The sequence below is a fragment of the Neltuma alba genome, unplaced genomic scaffold (assembly GCF_004799145.2).
Source record: "Neltuma alba isolate B1F8T4 unplaced genomic scaffold, ASM479914v2 tig00005091_pilon, whole genome shotgun sequence".
NCBI lineage: Eukaryota > Viridiplantae > Streptophyta > Magnoliopsida > Fabales > Fabaceae > Neltuma > Neltuma alba.
In genome coordinates this window covers 13,845-32,508 of record NW_021633976.1, presented here as the reverse complement: position 1 = coordinate 32,508, position 18,664 = coordinate 13,845, and the positions used below count along the sequence as shown (strand labels likewise).

Sequence of the window (18,664 nt, the reverse complement as noted above, 5' to 3'; positions counted from 1 at the left end):
GATTCTCTAAAGTGTTGGATATATTAGTAAGTAGTTCTAAAGACATTATCATAATTTGTTTCTAGAGGTTACAGAGTAGGTGGTGGTGGAAGATATAGATATGGGGAAAATGATGTTTCTATGGGTGGAGGAATATGGGACTAATATTGTCATTGGGACTGTTGTTTCAAACCTTTTTTCTATATGTGTGAAATTCTTTTAAGTAAGTCTCTTAGAGCATATGAGACTTAGTCTAGAAAAATTATAGATCTTACTATATCAAGGTCTTATCAAACAGCTCTCCAGGCCTCACACAGACCACATTAGGATCTCAATCTGTAATACTCTGTCCTAAAGACTCTTCAACTAAAAGAGGTCATTTTACAGGATCATAGTTAGATTCTTTCTGATACACAGGATACTTATATAAGGTAAGTGTAGAGTATACTTGAATCTTAGAGATAGATAGAATAAGCTTTCAGAAAGAGAAAGAGTTTAGAGATATGTTATGAAAAATATGCTTTTATTCATAAGAGGTGATCACAACATTCGATGCCCCTTTAGAAAAACAGAGGCTCATTTATATAGACTTTCAGACTAACTAGAAGGCAATCTTGAATCATTACACCTACTAATACAATCCTACTTTATAAAGTAGAGATTCCTGATAAAAGCATACAAAATGACAAATGGACAAAAACAAAAGCACACCTCATACTCATACTTAAAGTAAACCTAATATGACATAAACCAAATGGTATGGCAGACATGATCTCATCAGAAGAAGACTACAAGATTGATGAGGAATACAAAAGTGATCACTCTGAATATAGCAAAGATTCCTTCTTCATCATGTTTGCCATGCCATCTGCTTTATGTCATATTAGGTTTGCTTTAAGTATGAGTGTGAAGCATGCTTTTGCTTTTATCCAGTTGTTACTTTGTATGCTTTTATCAAAAATCTTTACTTTTATAAAGTAGAGTTGTATTATTGGTGTAATAATTCAAGGTTGTCTTCTAGTCAATCTAAAAGTCTATATAAATGAGCCTTTGGTCTTTTGAAGGGGCATCGAATATTGTAATAACCTCTTATGAATGAAAGCATGTTTTTAATAACATCTCTCTAAACTTTCTCTCTTTCTGAAAGAATTAATTACATGTGCATTACTGCTCATTTCATAGATGATGCATAGACATTGAGAAAGATGATTTTGAATTTTATTCCAATTTCTAGTCATAAAGGAAAAGATATTGGAATAGAAATGGAAAAATGTTTACTTGAATAGGGAATTGAAAGGGTGCTCACAATTACTGTGGACAATGCCGGTTCTAATGACATTATGGTTCAATACTTAGAAGGAAAAATTATGAACTGGGGTCACTCAATTATGAAATGTCAATTCTTACATATGAGATGTGTTGCGCACATAATTAATTTGATTGTTACTGATGGGTTGAAGGAAATAGGAAGCTCAGTGAAAAAGGTTAGAGAAGATGTCTGCTTTATTAGGCAATCACCCCTTCGAATGAAAAAGTTCAAAGAGAGTTGTGAGGATAAAAAGATTCAAAGTAAATAGATTTGATGCTTAGATGTCCTAACTAGGTGGAACTCTACCTACTTGATGTTAGAGGCTGCTTAAAAATTTGAGGCAGCCTTTAAAAGGTTTGAGGATAAAGATCCTTATTTTCGATTTGATCTTGAAGATGGAGAGGGGGTGCCTGAGTCTGAAAATTGGAAGAATGTTAGGAGGATGATCATGATGTTGGGTCATTTTTATGAGCTTACTGTGCAGATTTCTGGCTCTTTATTTGTAACATCTAATACTTTTTTCTCGTGAAATTTATAAGCTATATCGTTTTTTGAATGAGTGGACGAAATGTGATGTTTGGGAATTGGCTTCTATGGCAAACAGAATGAAAGAGAATTTTGATAAGTATTGGGGAAATCCTATGAAGATGAACTAACTTCTTTATATTGCTGCTGTTCTTGATCCCCGATATAAATTAGATTGGGTGCAATTTGTCTTATATAAAATGCACACAAGTGCAATTGGTACAAGTTTGGGGATACATATTAAAGAACTTTTGATTTCTTTATATAATGAATACAAACACTTTTTCTCCCTCAACCCAATTTGAAAGGGAGTCAGTGCATACCACACAAGGGGATTGTCATGAAAATTATGACCCTATTGTAAAAGTGAGAAAATTGCTTGATATTGAGGAACAAGAGTTCATGAATGAGTGTCTTGGTGGAGGAACTAGCAGAACTGAGGTTGATAGATATTTGAATGAAGAAATTGAGGTTAATAAAGAAGATTTTGATATTTTAGGTTGGTGGAAGCTAAATGGTCCTAGGTTTCCTATTCTTTCTCTACTGGCTAGAGATGTTTTGGCTATTCCAATTTCCACAGTTGCATCAGAGTTTACATTTAGCATTGGAAGACAAGTTCTAGATTCATTTAGGAGCTCTTTAACTCCTAAAGCTGTGCAATCTCTAATTTGTGCTTAAGATTGGCTTAGACACTCAATTCAATATATTGTAAAAGAAGAGAATGATGATATTCAAAAGATAGAACTTGGTAATATTTTACTTAACATTATAAGAATAATATAATGCTTGATTTGTTGTAATATATAAAGTCTAATTTCTTTTTTTGTGTGTAGATTTGCAAAAAATTGCATTAGAGGCAACTGTTGATATATTGTAGATGCCAGGGAAAAATACTTAGTAAACAAATCTTGTGCTTAATTTGTTTTTTTTTTTTAGCTCTAAAGTTGTGCACTCTCTAATTTTCTTATTTTCTTGTTTAATTGCAGTTGTTGATGACTTGGTGTTGGTGGCAGTTGCATGCAAGGAATTTGGACATAAGGATTGGCTGGATTTTGATGTAATTTTAAATTTCACATGTTATGTTGTTAGGATTGGCTGGATTTTGTTGTAATTTTAATTATATTTGGATTTTTTTTGTTGTTGGTTTGTATGTTTTTATAAATTGATGCTTGAAAGAGATTGATTATTATTTATTCTACTATTATGTATTTATATTTTAAATTTGATGTCATCAACGTGCATTTGGCTTACCGAATCAAGAGTTGCAATCATGAATGAGCGTCTTGGATTATTATTATAGATTGGGTCATTTGGTGTCATCAAAGTGCAAAAATAGTTTGGTGTCATCAGGAGGCAAAACCGAATCAGTAGAGGCAGCTATGTTAAAGGAATTCACCAAAAAAAAAAAATAATGGGTCTAGTTTTGTTGGGCCATAATAATCTTAAAAAGGCTCAATAACCGAATTACTCTACTAACTGAATTGAAATTTTTTTGATTATTTCAGTTCAGTTATCTCTCTGCATTCGATTTCGGTTCGATGTTCTTTTTACACCACATTCGGTTATTCAGTTATTCAGTTATTTTGGTTATTTGCATTAACCGAACCGAATAACCGAATACGCACCCCTAATTTTATCTGTCTCCAAGATTCAAGTATGCTTTACACTTGTCTCATTTGAGAATCCTATGTAAATGATCTATTTTAGTTGAAGAGTCTTTAGTTCAAAGTATTATAGGTTGAGGTCCTAATATGATTTGTGTGAGGCCTGGAGGGTTTAAATTAATTTTTTCCTTGTGTAGGAGCCATTAGAGAGGGTGTCTGGAAAAAGGACTCCATGAAGCGGCACTTGATTGCCTACATAGTTTAATAGGTTCTCATTTATATTCATTCTACTTGTACTAATTAAATTGGAAGAATTACAATCAAGTCCAAAAAAAAAGAAGTAATTACTAAAAGGTCTCACTAATAACCTAAACAGCCTGAATAACTAGTTCTAGAGTAAAAAATGACAACTGAAACTTATTTTGTAATTTTTTTTCTTTTTTTAGAACCTCATTGTAATTCTCCCGATTAAATTCTGATTGCCTATTTTCCCTTCGTTATTAGCTTCAACAACTTTGGTCCTGATATTGTTCATCGCGATTGGAGATTTTTGAAACATTAGAAGAGTGAATGTTTGTTATTACGAGCACCTTCTTTTATCAGGGACAAGAAAGATGAGGCTTGATTGTAATTTCGTTCTATTTATTAATGTTGTCTTTTTTTTTATATTAAAATACAAATTTGTCCTGAAAGTTTTTATTCAAGAGTACTTGGTACTTAAAAGTTTTTTTGGAAGTAACTTTGTTCTGAAAGTTTACAATCATAACAATATTGCACCCACCATTAAAAAAAACTTGTGTTGACTGTTAAAATAATAATGTTGAGTATTAATATTTTTAACAGTAGGAGTAATATTGCTATGATTTTGTACTTCCAGGGCAAATTAGCTTCAAAAACAACTTTTGAATACCCAAGGCTCCAGTTTTTTAAATTCTATCCATCATTTTGAATATGTAATTTTTTTCAAATGTTCCTTGGTGGTTTTATGAATTTAGTTATACTTTTTAGAGCACTCTTCTTCATTTTCTTAAATCATTTGCTACTGACATTGCGTAGATTTTAATTTAGTTTCCTTGACAACAATTTTTTGAGAAGCATCGTGTAATGTAGACTTTGGTCCCCCCCCCCTATCTCGGTGGTTTTTGTCCCTTGAAACTATAACGTTTCGCACGTATCATCAATTAATATTGCTCTGATTTTTAATTTAAAATCTATTTAACTAATTTGATTAGATTAAGAAAGTTAGGTAAATTAGTTAATTATAAAAAAATGACATATTTTTTTTAAATACCATAATCATCTTCTTTAATATTCTTCATTCCTCTTCTACTGGATTATGGTTGAAAGAATATCAATAGGGACAATTTAGAAAAATAGTTGATAAATAAGAAAAATAGATCTTACATTTAGGACTAATATCAACTTAACAATTAATTCCTAAATTAAGGACTGAAGGAGTAAAATTATTTGTTCATGAGAATATTGACAAGTTCAAGGACCAATAAGCGCGTGATTGAACTGGTAAGGGGTGAGATCTCCTATTTAAGCCATGGAGATGCAGCTGTGTTAAAACTTGTTGGGAGATCCTGCTACACAAAGTGGTCTTACAAAACTCAATTCGGATTAGTCAGTTGTTTAGATACATGATACTAAGGTCCACAAAAAGCATCAGATTGATAAGTTCAAGGACATTGGAACCTAATGGCAATTAACTCCATATAAAGGATATCTTGTCATTGTGCGGTGAATGCAGATTTGTATTTCCCAAAATTTGATCACCTTAATAACCTGAATTCATCTTGAAATATTTCTTTTATTTTTATAATTAGTTCATACCAAATTTTATAATTCACTATGGTAAGCTTAATTTATAATGAAGTAAGAGGAACATTGAGTTGCTTTCATTTAATTTGTTGGTACCTTAATGAGACAGAATGAGACAGAAGGTGTAGGCCAAAAACTGCTTGATTATTGAACTAGTAAAAACAATAGTTCAAGAATCTGATCCAATCATGATTAATATAATTTAACTAAAATATATAAAAAAAATACTCATATATTTAACCCTAAAGAGAGTAATATTTAAATAAAGGGATATTAATTCATAAGCAAATTGAACAGTTATGTATAAATCACATATAATTTAACTAAATAAAGTTATTAAAGCATAAATATGACAAACTGCTATTTTTTTCAACTCAAATCTAACTCATTTTGCTTGCTCAAAACTCTTAATCAGATTAGTCAAGAAAATGATTCATCGGTTCACTAGTAAAAATAGACGATCCGTATTGAGTTTTAATATCAGGGTGTAGGTTTAATGGGAAACAATTTAATCCTTTTTTTTTTGTTGGTAAATAGTACAGTGGGAATCACATTAATTCATAAGCAGGTCCATGCTTGACTTTCATTGTACCGCGTTAAGGCACCGAAAAATTCACATTGAATCACCCTTACCAATACAGCATGGTACATTTTCAAAGGAAGAAAATCATATCATCATCTTAGTATTTAGTTACATTTGCTCAGTGTATTTGCTTCCTTGTGAATAATGCACTATATTATTGAAATTTGTCAAGTCATACAAACGAGATTTTAATAATTGATATTATAATTTTTTTCAGTCTTTATAAACTTTTGTCAATATTGCACCATTGCACAGTCTTTATTTTTATTTTAGTTCTCTGCAGACTGCAATATTAATTATTACTATCGTCTACAAATCCTCTGTGCGATTGATGTTATTGACAATAAATTAATGTCATCACACTGGGTGAATCAATAATTATTGTCATTTAACAATAAATTAATTCTATAGTTTATTCTCTTATAGTATTATTAAATAATTAATGGATAATTGACTAATATCAATCCCTATATTAAATGAGTACATTCTTGATATTTAGTTATCGTTAATTTATTATGCCCTTGTGCATCGCACGTGCCACCCTTTGATCCATAGAGACGATCAAGAGACTCCCAAATTGCTTGGCATAAGAGTATCCTTTGATCTTCTCATGGTCTATTTGCTTTTTTCTTTTTTTTTCCCTTTCTTTTTTGGCCAACCTTCTCATAGTCTCCTTCACCTAGAGCATTATGCAGAATTTGCATTGCTCTGAAATCCACTTCTTCACATGTTCATCACAAGATGATCCAATTTTGAACGTGATGTCATTTTTAATGACATTCTATATATAGTCGTCAAGAAATTCACAATAGAATCTCATTTTAATTTTCGAGTAATCAGAGCCTATATCTTCAAGACATAGTAACTTGTAAATGAACTGTCCCTCTTATAGCATGCTGTAAAAGAAACTCACAATCAATTATGATATTTGCATTTGAGATTATTTGATCCTTCGTCGATTGACATCGCTATAATATCAATTGAAAGAAGCTAGTTGTGTAACAGAGGTGAATTGGACATTTAAAATTTTTTGAAAAAATCAACAAAACAAAATGATAGAATAGTGATTACAAAAAAAAAAAAGAGTATAAAATGAGTAGAAGTCGAATATAATATTAAAAGAAACGAAAGTAAGAGAGATCAAAGACAATAGTTTATCTTGTAGTTCAGTTCTTCTATTTAAAACTACATTTACTTCAGTTTTTTCTGCATCCGATACTAATTATAAGAGCTAGTAGAAAATATTGTTTTGATTCGAAGTATATTATTGAAGGAAATTCTTGAACCACAGAGCGGAGAGTTTGTGGTATCTTTTCAAGTGGTTCTTATAATCAACAAAGTTGATCCCAAAACGAACCGTGTAGCCAGTAGACCATTCAAAATTGTCCAACAACGACCATACGAAGTATCCCTTTACATTGACGCCATCCCTGTTAAATACAAAAACAAAAATTCAAATTAATGCATGTAAAAATATTAAAATATAGACTAAATTACTTAAAACTTCTTTGAACTCAGAATCATATGTATAAATAAGCTGCTCAACATTTAAAACTTAATAATAAATCTTCTAAACTTTCAAGTCTATATGTAGATAACTTTAAACGATCAATTGTATACCTCTTAATCTTTATTTTTGTATTCATATAACCTTCTTAAAATTTTGAGTCATATGCAGATAAACTCCTTAAGTTTTAAGCTATTTGTAGATTATTAGTGGATAAATTTAATAGTATGATAGTTATCTATATAAACAATATAAAAGTTCAGGAGGATTATTGTAAAGTTTCAAAAGTTGGAGAAGTTATTTACATATTACTACATCCGGTTTTTAATATAAAAACTAGTTTGAAAGTTAGATTTAGTCTTAAATATAATACCTGAATTTATTTTTTCTTTTATTTTTCTCAAAATATTCCTATTGATTATAAAGGATTCTCACCAAGAGATAATTCTATACATCTAATAAACATGATTGAAGAGAATATTTTAAAGACACCAACATATATTTGTGACAAATAACTAACTTAACTAATTGTTCTTAATAACCCAAAATTAGTTATTTTACTCCTATATTAAGGACATGAAGTAGTATATAAAGTTTAAGAGGATATTAATTAATTAATTTAGAGCTAAAATATGTTTGCATATGTGGGCAACAGAGAGGTAGTTCATTAATTACTTGATTGCAGATCGAAGATAATGAAGATGTCGGTAATGGTAATCAATTCTGAAAGTATCTATCAAGGCTTCCTCAAGTGGCAGTTTTGGATTATTTAACTCATCCACACCTACAAGTAGGTTAAAAATTAATAATAAATAATTATAAGTTCGAAGAAACATATATAATAATGATGATGATGATGATGATGATGATGATGATGATGATGATAATAATAATAATAATATTTATTTACCATTTTCAGTAATGTAAATCAAGGGATTGTTATACTTAGCCTTGATGTAGAGCAACAAGTTCTTAATTCCTCTTGGATAAACATACAACCATTCTGAAGCAGCCTGCATTCACAACAAATCAATGCAATTTTTCATCAAATGAGTTATTATTATTAACTATTATTTCAAAATAAATGGGTGCAATTACCTACTTACCCTTGGACCAATGGGGATACCGTTGCGCACACCTACCATTTATATCACACAACATAGTGACAGATCAATAAAATAAATTGACACAATGAGAAAAAATCAATAATAGAAAATTGAAATAATGTTAATAAGTTTATAACAAATTCAACTTAAAGACCCAAAAAATCGTAAAAGTGTCCCTAAAATTTTAAATATTAAAATTCCCTTTTAAAGGACCAGTATTACTATTATTAATGCTTATAGTTGTGATTTATATATTTTCTAAAAGAAAAATATACAATACTAATTAAAAATTTATATATATATAGGGAAAATTAGTGAAAAACTCTTGTTTGAGAATTCTATTTGTCATGGGAGGATCTAAGTTAGAGTATCAATATTTTCTATATATGAAATCCTGTAGAGTACTGATATTTTCTGAGTATAGAAGCATATCAAGACCTTTTAATCAATAAAATTTTCAAAACAAGAACTTTTCACCAATTTTCTCACACACACACATATATATAATAAGACTTACTATTCATAATTCATAAATAGCATTGCTCACTCCAAACTTAGTTAAAACACTTGGAAAACATTTTTAATCAATATACAAAATGAGTAGTGCATTGAAGTAAAATGTGTTTGTAAATGATAAAGGGAATAATGAAGGTAACGAAAGTGGAAGTAGTAATTTGAATTACCAGTATGGTTGACACGAGAATCAGTGAAGTAGTTAGGTTGAGAGGCATTGGGTTTGGGAGCATGGAAGGCATAATAAGAAGTGTAGTAATTTATGCCCACAAAATCAAAAGAACCTCTCACAATTCTTCTTTCTTCTTTTGTGAACTTTGGCAATCTTCTTCCCACCAGACTTTGCATGTTTTTTGGGTATTTCCCTCTTGTTATCGGCTCCATAAACCTGCATATTATATAATCCAATACAATGCACCAATTAGCAAGAATTAATGATGATTCACCATTAATTAATTAATGATTTGTTTGTTTTATAATTATTACTACCTCCTGTATTTAATATAAAAACTACTTGACTAATTTAAATAGATTAAAAAAGTTTGTTAAGTTAGTTATTTATAACAAATAATCATTGAATTTCTTAGAATACCCTTACTAATTATATGTATTAACTAAAACTATCATTTGAAGGAACTTTTAACATATACAATTACTATAAGTAAAAAGACTACTTAAAAAAAAAGATAAATATGATCCAAAAAATAGATTGTAGTTTTATATTTAAGATCAAATTAAAAAATAAATTAATTCTTATATTAAGAATTAAAAGTAGTATTCCTGCGATTTAACTTTGAAGTTGCATACTGACCATCCTAACATGAAATCAAGGGCTCGTGACGTGGCATGTCGGTCGGATTGCTGTTGCGAATAAGGTACGAACCAATGGGCCGCCAATGTTATGCCTATCAAGCCCTTTTGAGATTCCTACACAGTGCATGCATCCCAATTATAATTTGCTTTTGTTTTAATTTAATTAGTAACCAGTTTTCATCATCAGCAAATTATACTAGTATAAATTTTTACTTAATTTCATTGCACCAATCCATATAAATTTTTGAAACAATCTCTATGAAGCCGTAAGGAAGGAATGAAATCCCCAAGAAAAAAATCTTATAACAAAGTAGCTAGGATGGATCTTTTGTTATTTCCTTCATCAAAACCAACAATTCTACACTGCCTAGTTGTTGTGTGGCTTTTTAGTGATTACATATCTTCCTTTATGACATCGTACTGATTTTTTCTAATTTTTTTTTCAATTTTATATTCCTTTTTGAAAAATGTAGGTGAAAAATAATATATACCCACTAATTTAAAAAAGAAGAAAAACTATTAAAAAAAATAGAAGAAGAAGAAATAATTGAGCTGAAATTATAAAAATTGAAAGAGAAAAAAATGGAAAACCTGATATTTGGTCTTGTAGAGTCGAACGGCAGAAGCATGAGCAAGAATCTGATAGTGAGAAACCAAGTAAGGCTCGGTACCGGAGTCGCCATCAGAGCAATTAGGGTTTAGCCAGGAAGAGCAGCGGCCGGGAGCCTCAGTGCCGTCACCATAGCCACCCGTACTGTAACCCGATGGTTCATTCAATGTGATCCAATGCTTCACTCTATCCCCAAACTCCTTGAAGCATACTTCCACGTAGTCCACATAGTCTTTCCTGCATTTAGTTCCACATATTTGATCATCAAAGTATTCACAAAAACAAATCCATAATAATTAAGCATTATGCATGAGAATATCACTTGCACACGTAATAGATTTATTGGGAAAGGCAATAAAAAAATCATTTTTCCAAACTTTATGTTATGTATATAGATAATTTTCTTAAATTTTAAAATTTTAATAGAGAAACTTACACAATGCGAGGACTTAAGAAGCCACCATACTCATCATCCAACCCTTGAGGAAGATCAAAGTGAAAAAGTGTCACAAACGGCGTCATCCCTGCAAGTCCCATCAATTTTCATCGCTATTATTAAAATTTCTTAATTATTAGGTTGAATCTAATTACAAATTTTTTTAGTAAAAATACTATCTTTTAACATATAATAATATAATAATCAATAATATATTCTAAATTATTAAAAAGGCTGGGATATGATGTTACCATTAGCCAATAATTCGTTGATGAGCTTGTTGTAATACTTGATCCCTTCTTGGTTTATCCCTCCACTTAGATTCCCCTCTGTATAAAATTTACATATAAAGTTTATTAATTAAAATTTAAAAATAAAAATTCGTTAAAAAAAAAGATGTTAAACAGTTAACTCACTTGGTAGTATTCTTGACCAAGAGATTGAAAATCTGTAGGCATCTAAATTCATATCCTTCATAATCCTTACATCTTCCTGAAATATGTGTAGAGATATATACCTATTATTTTTAATGCTATGACAGCCAAAAATAAAATTCAAATAAAGAAAAATAAGAATAGATGTGTGTTGATCTTTTAAAACAAATTGTTGTCACAAATTTTTGCGATTGACATTGTAATAGATTTATGAATAACTTATTTTTCCGGGGGAAAATTCTTCTTCTTGTTTTTTTTTAATAATCATAGGGAAAGGATATATTACTATGTTGCTATATTGTTAAGCATCAAATTTTTCTCATTCATTTTTTTTAAAAAATAACCATAAACTGCAACATTCATTCAAAAAATAATGAAAGAAACAGGGATTTTCTTTTGAAAATTCTTCAAATATTCAGAGAATTTTTTTGTTATTATTATTAAAATCATTCATTCGTTTTCCATACCTTGTGGTGATGATATTCGTCAACTGCTACATCTCCATTGCTCCTATCTTTTATTTTTTCTGCATTATATTTCACCAATAAATAAGTTTTTTTACCCGTTACATATATATAAACATCTATAAACTATATGAAATATCAAAAAATTTACCAAAAAATTATATTAGAAAGTATATAACAATTAATTATAATAATTAGGCAGAATAAAAGGAACTCAGTTCTCTCAAAACATTATCTTGACTTCGATATTTGTGAATGAAAAAGCAATCCCGTGACGAAATCTTAATCTCCTATTTAGAATCTAATACAATTACCAATTGGACTCATTAGTGGTAATAAATATTACATGTTTTCTCATGCAATAAAAAGATAAATATCACATGATTCTACAAAAGAAGAGGGAAGGAGGATGAGAGAGTTAATTATGAGGAGAGGCCGGAAGCAAACACATGTTAAAGTGGGTCTCCATAGAAAAAAGTAACAAACGTTTGGTGGATTTAATGGACTTGATATTTTTGTCTCATTTTAAAAAGTTTGGGTATTTTTGTACCCAATATTTTATTATGGTAGCGTCTGATGCTTCTTTTTAATATTACAATAAATAAATTTGCCACTCCACTTTATATATTAAAATACAGGGCTAAAAATAATGTATACTATTTTTATATGTATACCTGGGTGTTTTTGGGTAAAAGTATCCCATATGCTTGGTCCTTTACCATCATCTCTACCCCCACCTTCGTACTGTAATTAAAAGAAATGTATTAATTCATAGCTTAAATTATATTAAACATAAATTTCTAGTAAAATACATAAACAAAAAAGGGAAATTTTCTATACAAAAATTTAATTAGATAAAAAAACCTAAATTTTAGTGTGTACAACTGTGATCCGTAAATACAACATATATTTTACTGTGTTGTACAGCGTAGAAAATATGTTGTATTTACATATCATAATTGTACTCGCTCAAATTGATATTCTTTGAGCTAATTAAGTTTTCAAACAAAGACTTTTAACCAAATTTTTCAACAAAAAACATTCATCGAACCACAAAATATTCAAAAAAAATCATATCTAGGTCGAAACCCGATAGAATTACATTGAGAGAAGAAATTCTCCCAACAAAAATTTAATAAAATTATTTACTCAAGGTTCAAACTCGATGCCATTAAATTCTAAACCACTGCTTGTAGCTGTAATTTCTCAACATATTCACAAAACACTCAATCTATGTGTGTATGAAAAATCAACCTGATATGCAGAGGATGCCGTTCCAAAAACAAAACCAGCAGGGAAGCTACTCCGATTAAGAAAGGAAACTTTAAGAATTTTGGATTCCAATTTTGGTGCAACCTCAAGAATTTTGTATTCTGATTTTAATGCAACGGCTTCGATCGAAGAAAACGATGATGTTATTGCAACAATAGCCCAGAATAATGCTGCAGCCACTTGAAACTCTCTGAATCTCATGTTCATATTGTTCATCCTGCTTCACAATCATCAGATAACAAATGAGTTATATGTAATTTATATATTTTTAAATTTCAGTCATCAGATGAATTTGTTGGGTAAGGATAATCCGATCACCATATGCTATGCTAAAAAGTTGGGTCAAAACTCCACTCAATTAGTTTAAGATAACTTCAAAGTAGTATTACCTTTATTTCTTGCCCTCTTTTTTTTGTAATATTAGGAAAATAAATTAAAATATCAATCAATTTATAATTAATTTCTTCAACCATATTACAGGAGATAAACCATATATTAGTGGCCAAAAAAAAATCATGTAAGATAACGAACTTACCTAACAATCCGCAAGTTACTCGGAGACAATCTAAACTTTCACTTTAATCTCTTCGCTCTTTTGTGTTTTATGGCATCTCCTATTTATAGAAGTTTGAAGCTGAGTATTAGAAGCATTTTTTTTCTTAATTAACTGATTAATTTAATAGCAAGAAGACAAAATATGATAGAGTTTTATCCCCTATTTATAAAAATATAATCACAAGCAACCATGAGATAATATTAATTGTATGAATTCTAAATATCTTAATTCTAAAAGTAAAATTTTTTGTTTGATTTTAAAATTTTAAATCTCAATTCCAAATATCTTAAATCTAGATATCATGCCACGTATATAACTCTCATAGTTTTTTCGGTTTCTAAATATATTGAATTATTGACTAAAATGATAGTAATAATAAAAATTTAACTATTGAATAAAAAGTAAAATACTTTGACCTCCCTTACGTTTTGCTTTAATTACACAAACCTTCTTTTTATTTTGAAAACATATACTTAAATTCAAACTATTAATTCCATTAAGAATATTCCAAAAGGTTGCTTTTTTTATTAAAACTTATATTAAAAATATTTTTAATTACTAATTCATCCTTAATGATAGTAGATCCCTAAATTTTGGTTAAAAAGTTTTGAAGAATTTAAATTTTTCTGTTTCCTCAATTCTTTTCATTTTTCAAAATAATTGTTTAATATTTTTATCATATCAAGACAGAAAATTCAATAATTTAGCTGATGTAGACATAAAAAAATTGAATTACAATTTAATTAATTTTTTAAATAAATATATAATTGAGTAAATAAGTTGTAAATGTTTTTAACAAAAGTGTTATCTAAAAATTTTAAATTATGAATTTAAATAATTTCTACAATCTCTCATAGATAATTTATATTATATGATGAGAAAAAATGTATTTAATATATTTTGTAACCATTTAAAAGAAACCTAAGTAAATAAGTTTTAATATTTGTGATGAAAAATCAAAATTAATAAATTTTATTATATATTAGAAAATTTGAAAATACATGTATTAAAATTAATTTTTGTTGTATCAACAATTATTATTTTATTACAATTATAAATGTTTAACAAATTTTTATGTTAATGAGGGGTATTTTAGTCAAAATAAAAGTTTAAAAGTCAAACATAATAATTAACTAACAGTTGGATGGATGAAAATGAAATGTCAAATATACAAGAAGACTTGTATAACATTCAGTTCACTTTCAAAAGAGATTTATATATATTTTCAAAACAGATGGAAGATTTTTATAATTTAAATAAAATAGAGAGGTGATTAGTGTATTTTATTCTTGACTAAGATATACACAGACAAATAAATAAATAAATATACATTTAAAATAATTATAGAATTTAAAAAAAACCCTCAAGTTCGGCTGAATTTTACGATTGAGATATCTAACTAAAGCATGGCTCAATATAGAGGATTCATTTTCAAATTGTTTTGATTATTCTTTCTTTAATGTTTTCTTCGTATTCATAGAGTGTGAAATGTATCAAAGGAAAATTAAAACTAGCAACATGGGAGTTTTCGGAGTACAACCTAAAAATTAATGCCATCTTTAATTTATTTTGATAATATATATTTTAATCTTGGCCCCCATGGTAATGAAGCTAATTCATGAGGGAGTGGATTGGAATTGAACGTCGTCCTATATTTTTTTAAGAGATTTATTTTTAAAATAAAATATTTCTTTTATTATTAGTTAATAGATATTATATTAACTATGGAATGGAATGAATTATATTTTTTCAATAAAATTTTGATTGTTTTAGCTTTCTCATTCTACATAATAAATTAGTACGGACATCAACATATCGCACAAATTTTACTATAAGAAACTTGCAATGTTTTTATATTACTCCTCCGGTCCTTACTATAAGACCCATTTAACTAATTTGATTAGATTAAGGAAGTTAGGTAAGTTAGTTAATTATAAGAAAATTGACACATTTTTCCTAAAACACCATAATCATCTTTCTTAATACCCCATCTCTCTCTCTTTTACTTAATTATGGTTGAGGGAGTATCTATAAGGGTAATTTAGAGAAAATTGATAAATATGAGAAATGGGTCTTATATTTAGGACCAAAACCAACTCAAGAATTGGGTCCTATATTAAGGATCGGAGGAGTACATTGTTTTAATTTAATTTTTTTTTTTGGGGTGCATGTGTCTATGTAAAAGATGTGTTTGCTTTTAGACTAGTCAAAACTAAAGTTTGGATAAGATTCCAATATAAAAAAAAAGTTCCCGAACTTACTTTTATTATTTTTGTTAACTTTTCAAAAAAAAAAATCTAAATAAAAGTATCTTTCTATCAGAAGTATTTCTATTTGAGACACTGTTAGACACTAAATACAAATAATCTCATTCACTAAACTCAAGCCATATTAGTCTTTTGAACTTACTTTTAAGCAAACTTGAGAGATTGATGAGCATTAAATTGGGCCGAAAGCCCAAAAACAGTTTGTATGTTACATCTCTCCAACGATTTTGGGTTCTGACTAAATTTGAAAAAGTTGTTATTTGAGTTTTTAAGTTCATGGTTGCAAATTTGGAATTGGAACTTGGGTGCTATTGCGTTTATTCAAAATACAAAATTGTTATTTTACCAAAAAAAAAAAAACAAAATTGTTATACCAACAAATGAGTTACTTGAGGTGGTAGTGACCTTCTCGTTCCTGTAAGGAATGGAAGATAATACAAATTCGGCATATTTGTTGAAAAAGATAACCCATCAATATACTTGAGTCTCAACTGAATTAGTCGGTTATGTGGATAAAAAACCGGGTCAAAAAGGCCTAGCATCCAAATATTATGTTGGATACCAATGGTTTAAATGAAAAAAATATAAAATTGTTGTTCAAAGAGTTGCATTAATGAAGTTACTTATTACACAACACAACGTAACTTTTGTACATAGAATGGGCTAAAAATAAAAGTAAAACATTATTAAAATAAGGGTTAAAACCTAAAGGGAAAATCATTAAAAAAAACTTGGAAGTTAAAAAATTATATACAGAAACTCGTTCACGAAAGTTGTTGTCATTGTCAAAACCAATACTAATATTGTAACAGGTCTTTATTTGTAATTTTTTTCTTTCAATTTTTTTTTGTTGCAATTTTTCCAAACCTAAAAGCATCCAACTACTAAAATTTCTATACAGTTGCAAACCATAGGATTTTTGGGAGTAATTTACAACCCAATAAAAATGTTTTGTGCAATTGACTGACGAAAATACCAAATGGTGTTAGCAAGTCAAATGGGCCCCACACGCATTTTAGAAAAGGATAGAATTTCGATTAAGTTGTTCATGTCCATTGGGCAAAGTTCATAGATGAGTTTGTAAGTGTATAAACGTTTTTTGCTTACTGCAAGTGCATAATACGTATTTCAACAACTATCAATAACAAAATAATGTGTCATATTTCATAGATGAATATAAGTACACATACACATTTTAACTATTTACAATAGTAAAATAATAATTACAATAACTATACATATAAAAATTTAAAATTCTGATCCTAATTTACATTATAAGAACTATACAAACATCTACAAGTATTCATAGGTGAATTTACAAGTACACATCCATATTTTAACAAGTAACAAAAGCAAACAACAAGTGTGATTAGAAAATTTAATTTCATAAAAATAAACAATTTTTTTTAAAAAAATTAATTTAATTTTTATAAATTAATTATCAGATTCTTATATTTACAAATAAATGGACTAATAATACAATTCAAAAAGATAGTAAACATTACCTTTGTGGGTGAATATTTTTAAAAGGGAAATGGCACATGGCATGCGTACATCCCACCCAATGAATGCAATTTTGTGATAGGGAATTAGGTTCAATTCAATGTCTCTCTCAACCACTTTAAGTAGAAAAGGGGCCAAATTAAATATTGTTGGTCACTTTAATTAATTACAAGCATTCAACTTTGGAAAAGAAATGTATCATACATAATAATGTGAGCAAGTATGTCCCAATCATTGTCACATCCTTTACCTATCATGAGAATTCACCTTTGGCCATTAGTAATGATTATTTGGTGTGTCCAATTTGTAATTTAAAACAACCTAATATTGATTATTAATTTGGATCTGAATACAATTATATTTGGGTCAATATCATTTTTAATTTTTGAAATTTAAAGTATTTTTTTTAAAATTCTTAAAATTTAAAATCATTAGTTTTCGTTGTTAAAATTTGACTTTATTTTGATCTCCTTAGACATTTTGTTCCCCGAAATAGTGTTTTCGGTTTTTTAAATTAATAATCAATATTTTAAGATTTCAGAAACTAAAAATCATATTAATCTTTAAATTTTTAATATTAAAATTATTCCAATATAATTTGTTTTAAGATTTTAATTAAAATCAGTATTTTAAATTATTAATATTAAAATTATTCCAATAATCAATATTTTAAATTAAAATTTCAGAAACTAAAAATCATATTAATCTTTAAATTTTTAATATTAAAATTATTCCAATATAATTTGTTTTAAGATTTTAATTAAGGACTTTATTTGACAGACATAAATCTTTTTTCACTTAAAATAATTGGTATTAGTTATTTAATTATTTTACATTTTATAGGACATAGAAATCTAATCTCAACTAAACTTTGTTCAACTACCGACACAAGAAACAAAAATGAAACGCTAAGACGAATATCACATCATTCTAACCTCCACATTAATATATAATATATTATGAAGTTTAAAAAATGGTGAGAACAGAATTGATAAATAAGGAAGGCGCGAATGCGATGAGCGAATGGAGTCAAATGAACGGCAAGCAAAGCAACCCACCAACGCCGTGGTCTTGGAAGTTTATGTATAGTAAAACACAAATTATATAATTATTAATTAATTGCCAAATTTTGGAAAAGTGACAGCTGTGGGGCCCGGCATATATTGACAGGTGTACAAAGTTTTTGAGTCAAACAAAAAACAAAAACAATCATTAGCATTTCTTTTTAAAAATATTTTTATGCAAATTAAGATAATATTTTTCTTACATAATTATCTCGAACCCCGTTAAAATCGTTTTGAAAATTATTGTTTAGTTTTTACCCAAATACTCTTTCATTCTATTCTGAGTAATCTAAAA

General features: G+C 28.4%; 1 protein-coding gene across 1 annotated transcript; it reads right to left on the bottom strand.

Moving 5' to 3' along the window:
• Positions 1–7,088: 7,088 nt before the first annotated feature.
• On the bottom strand, positions 7,089–13,033 carry LOC114746762 (beta-glucosidase 12-like). Its single transcript, XM_028935044.1, has 13 exons — positions 12,962–13,033; positions 12,382–12,451; positions 11,711–11,769; positions 11,226–11,301; positions 11,061–11,138; positions 10,810–10,897; positions 10,355–10,610; positions 9,762–9,877; positions 9,121–9,338; positions 8,438–8,469; positions 8,242–8,344; positions 8,007–8,115; positions 7,089–7,254 (listed from the first exon to the last, which is right to left on the bottom strand). Exons 4-13 carry the CDS (start codon positions 11,284–11,286, stop codon positions 7,089–7,091), a joined length of 1,227 nt encoding a protein of 408 aa, XP_028790877.1. The 5' UTR covers positions 11,287–11,301; positions 11,711–11,769; positions 12,382–12,451; positions 12,962–13,033.
• Between the last annotated feature and the right edge of the window lie 5,631 nt (positions 13,034–18,664).

Bases quoted from the DNA above. Each gene is read 5' to 3' on its own strand.
- LOC114746762 (XM_028935044.1), bottom strand. From the start codon at position 11,286: ATGAAGGATATGAATTTAGATGCCTACAGATTTTCAATCTCTTGGTCA. The intron at 11,139-11,225 runs GTGAGTTAACTG...AATTTTATACAG, and splicing joins TTGGTCAAGAATACTACCAA to AGGGGAATCTAAGTGGAGGG. The intron at 10,898-11,060 runs GTAACATCATAT...TGGGACTTGCAG, and splicing joins CAACGAATTATTGGCTAATG to GGATGACGCCGTTTGTGACA.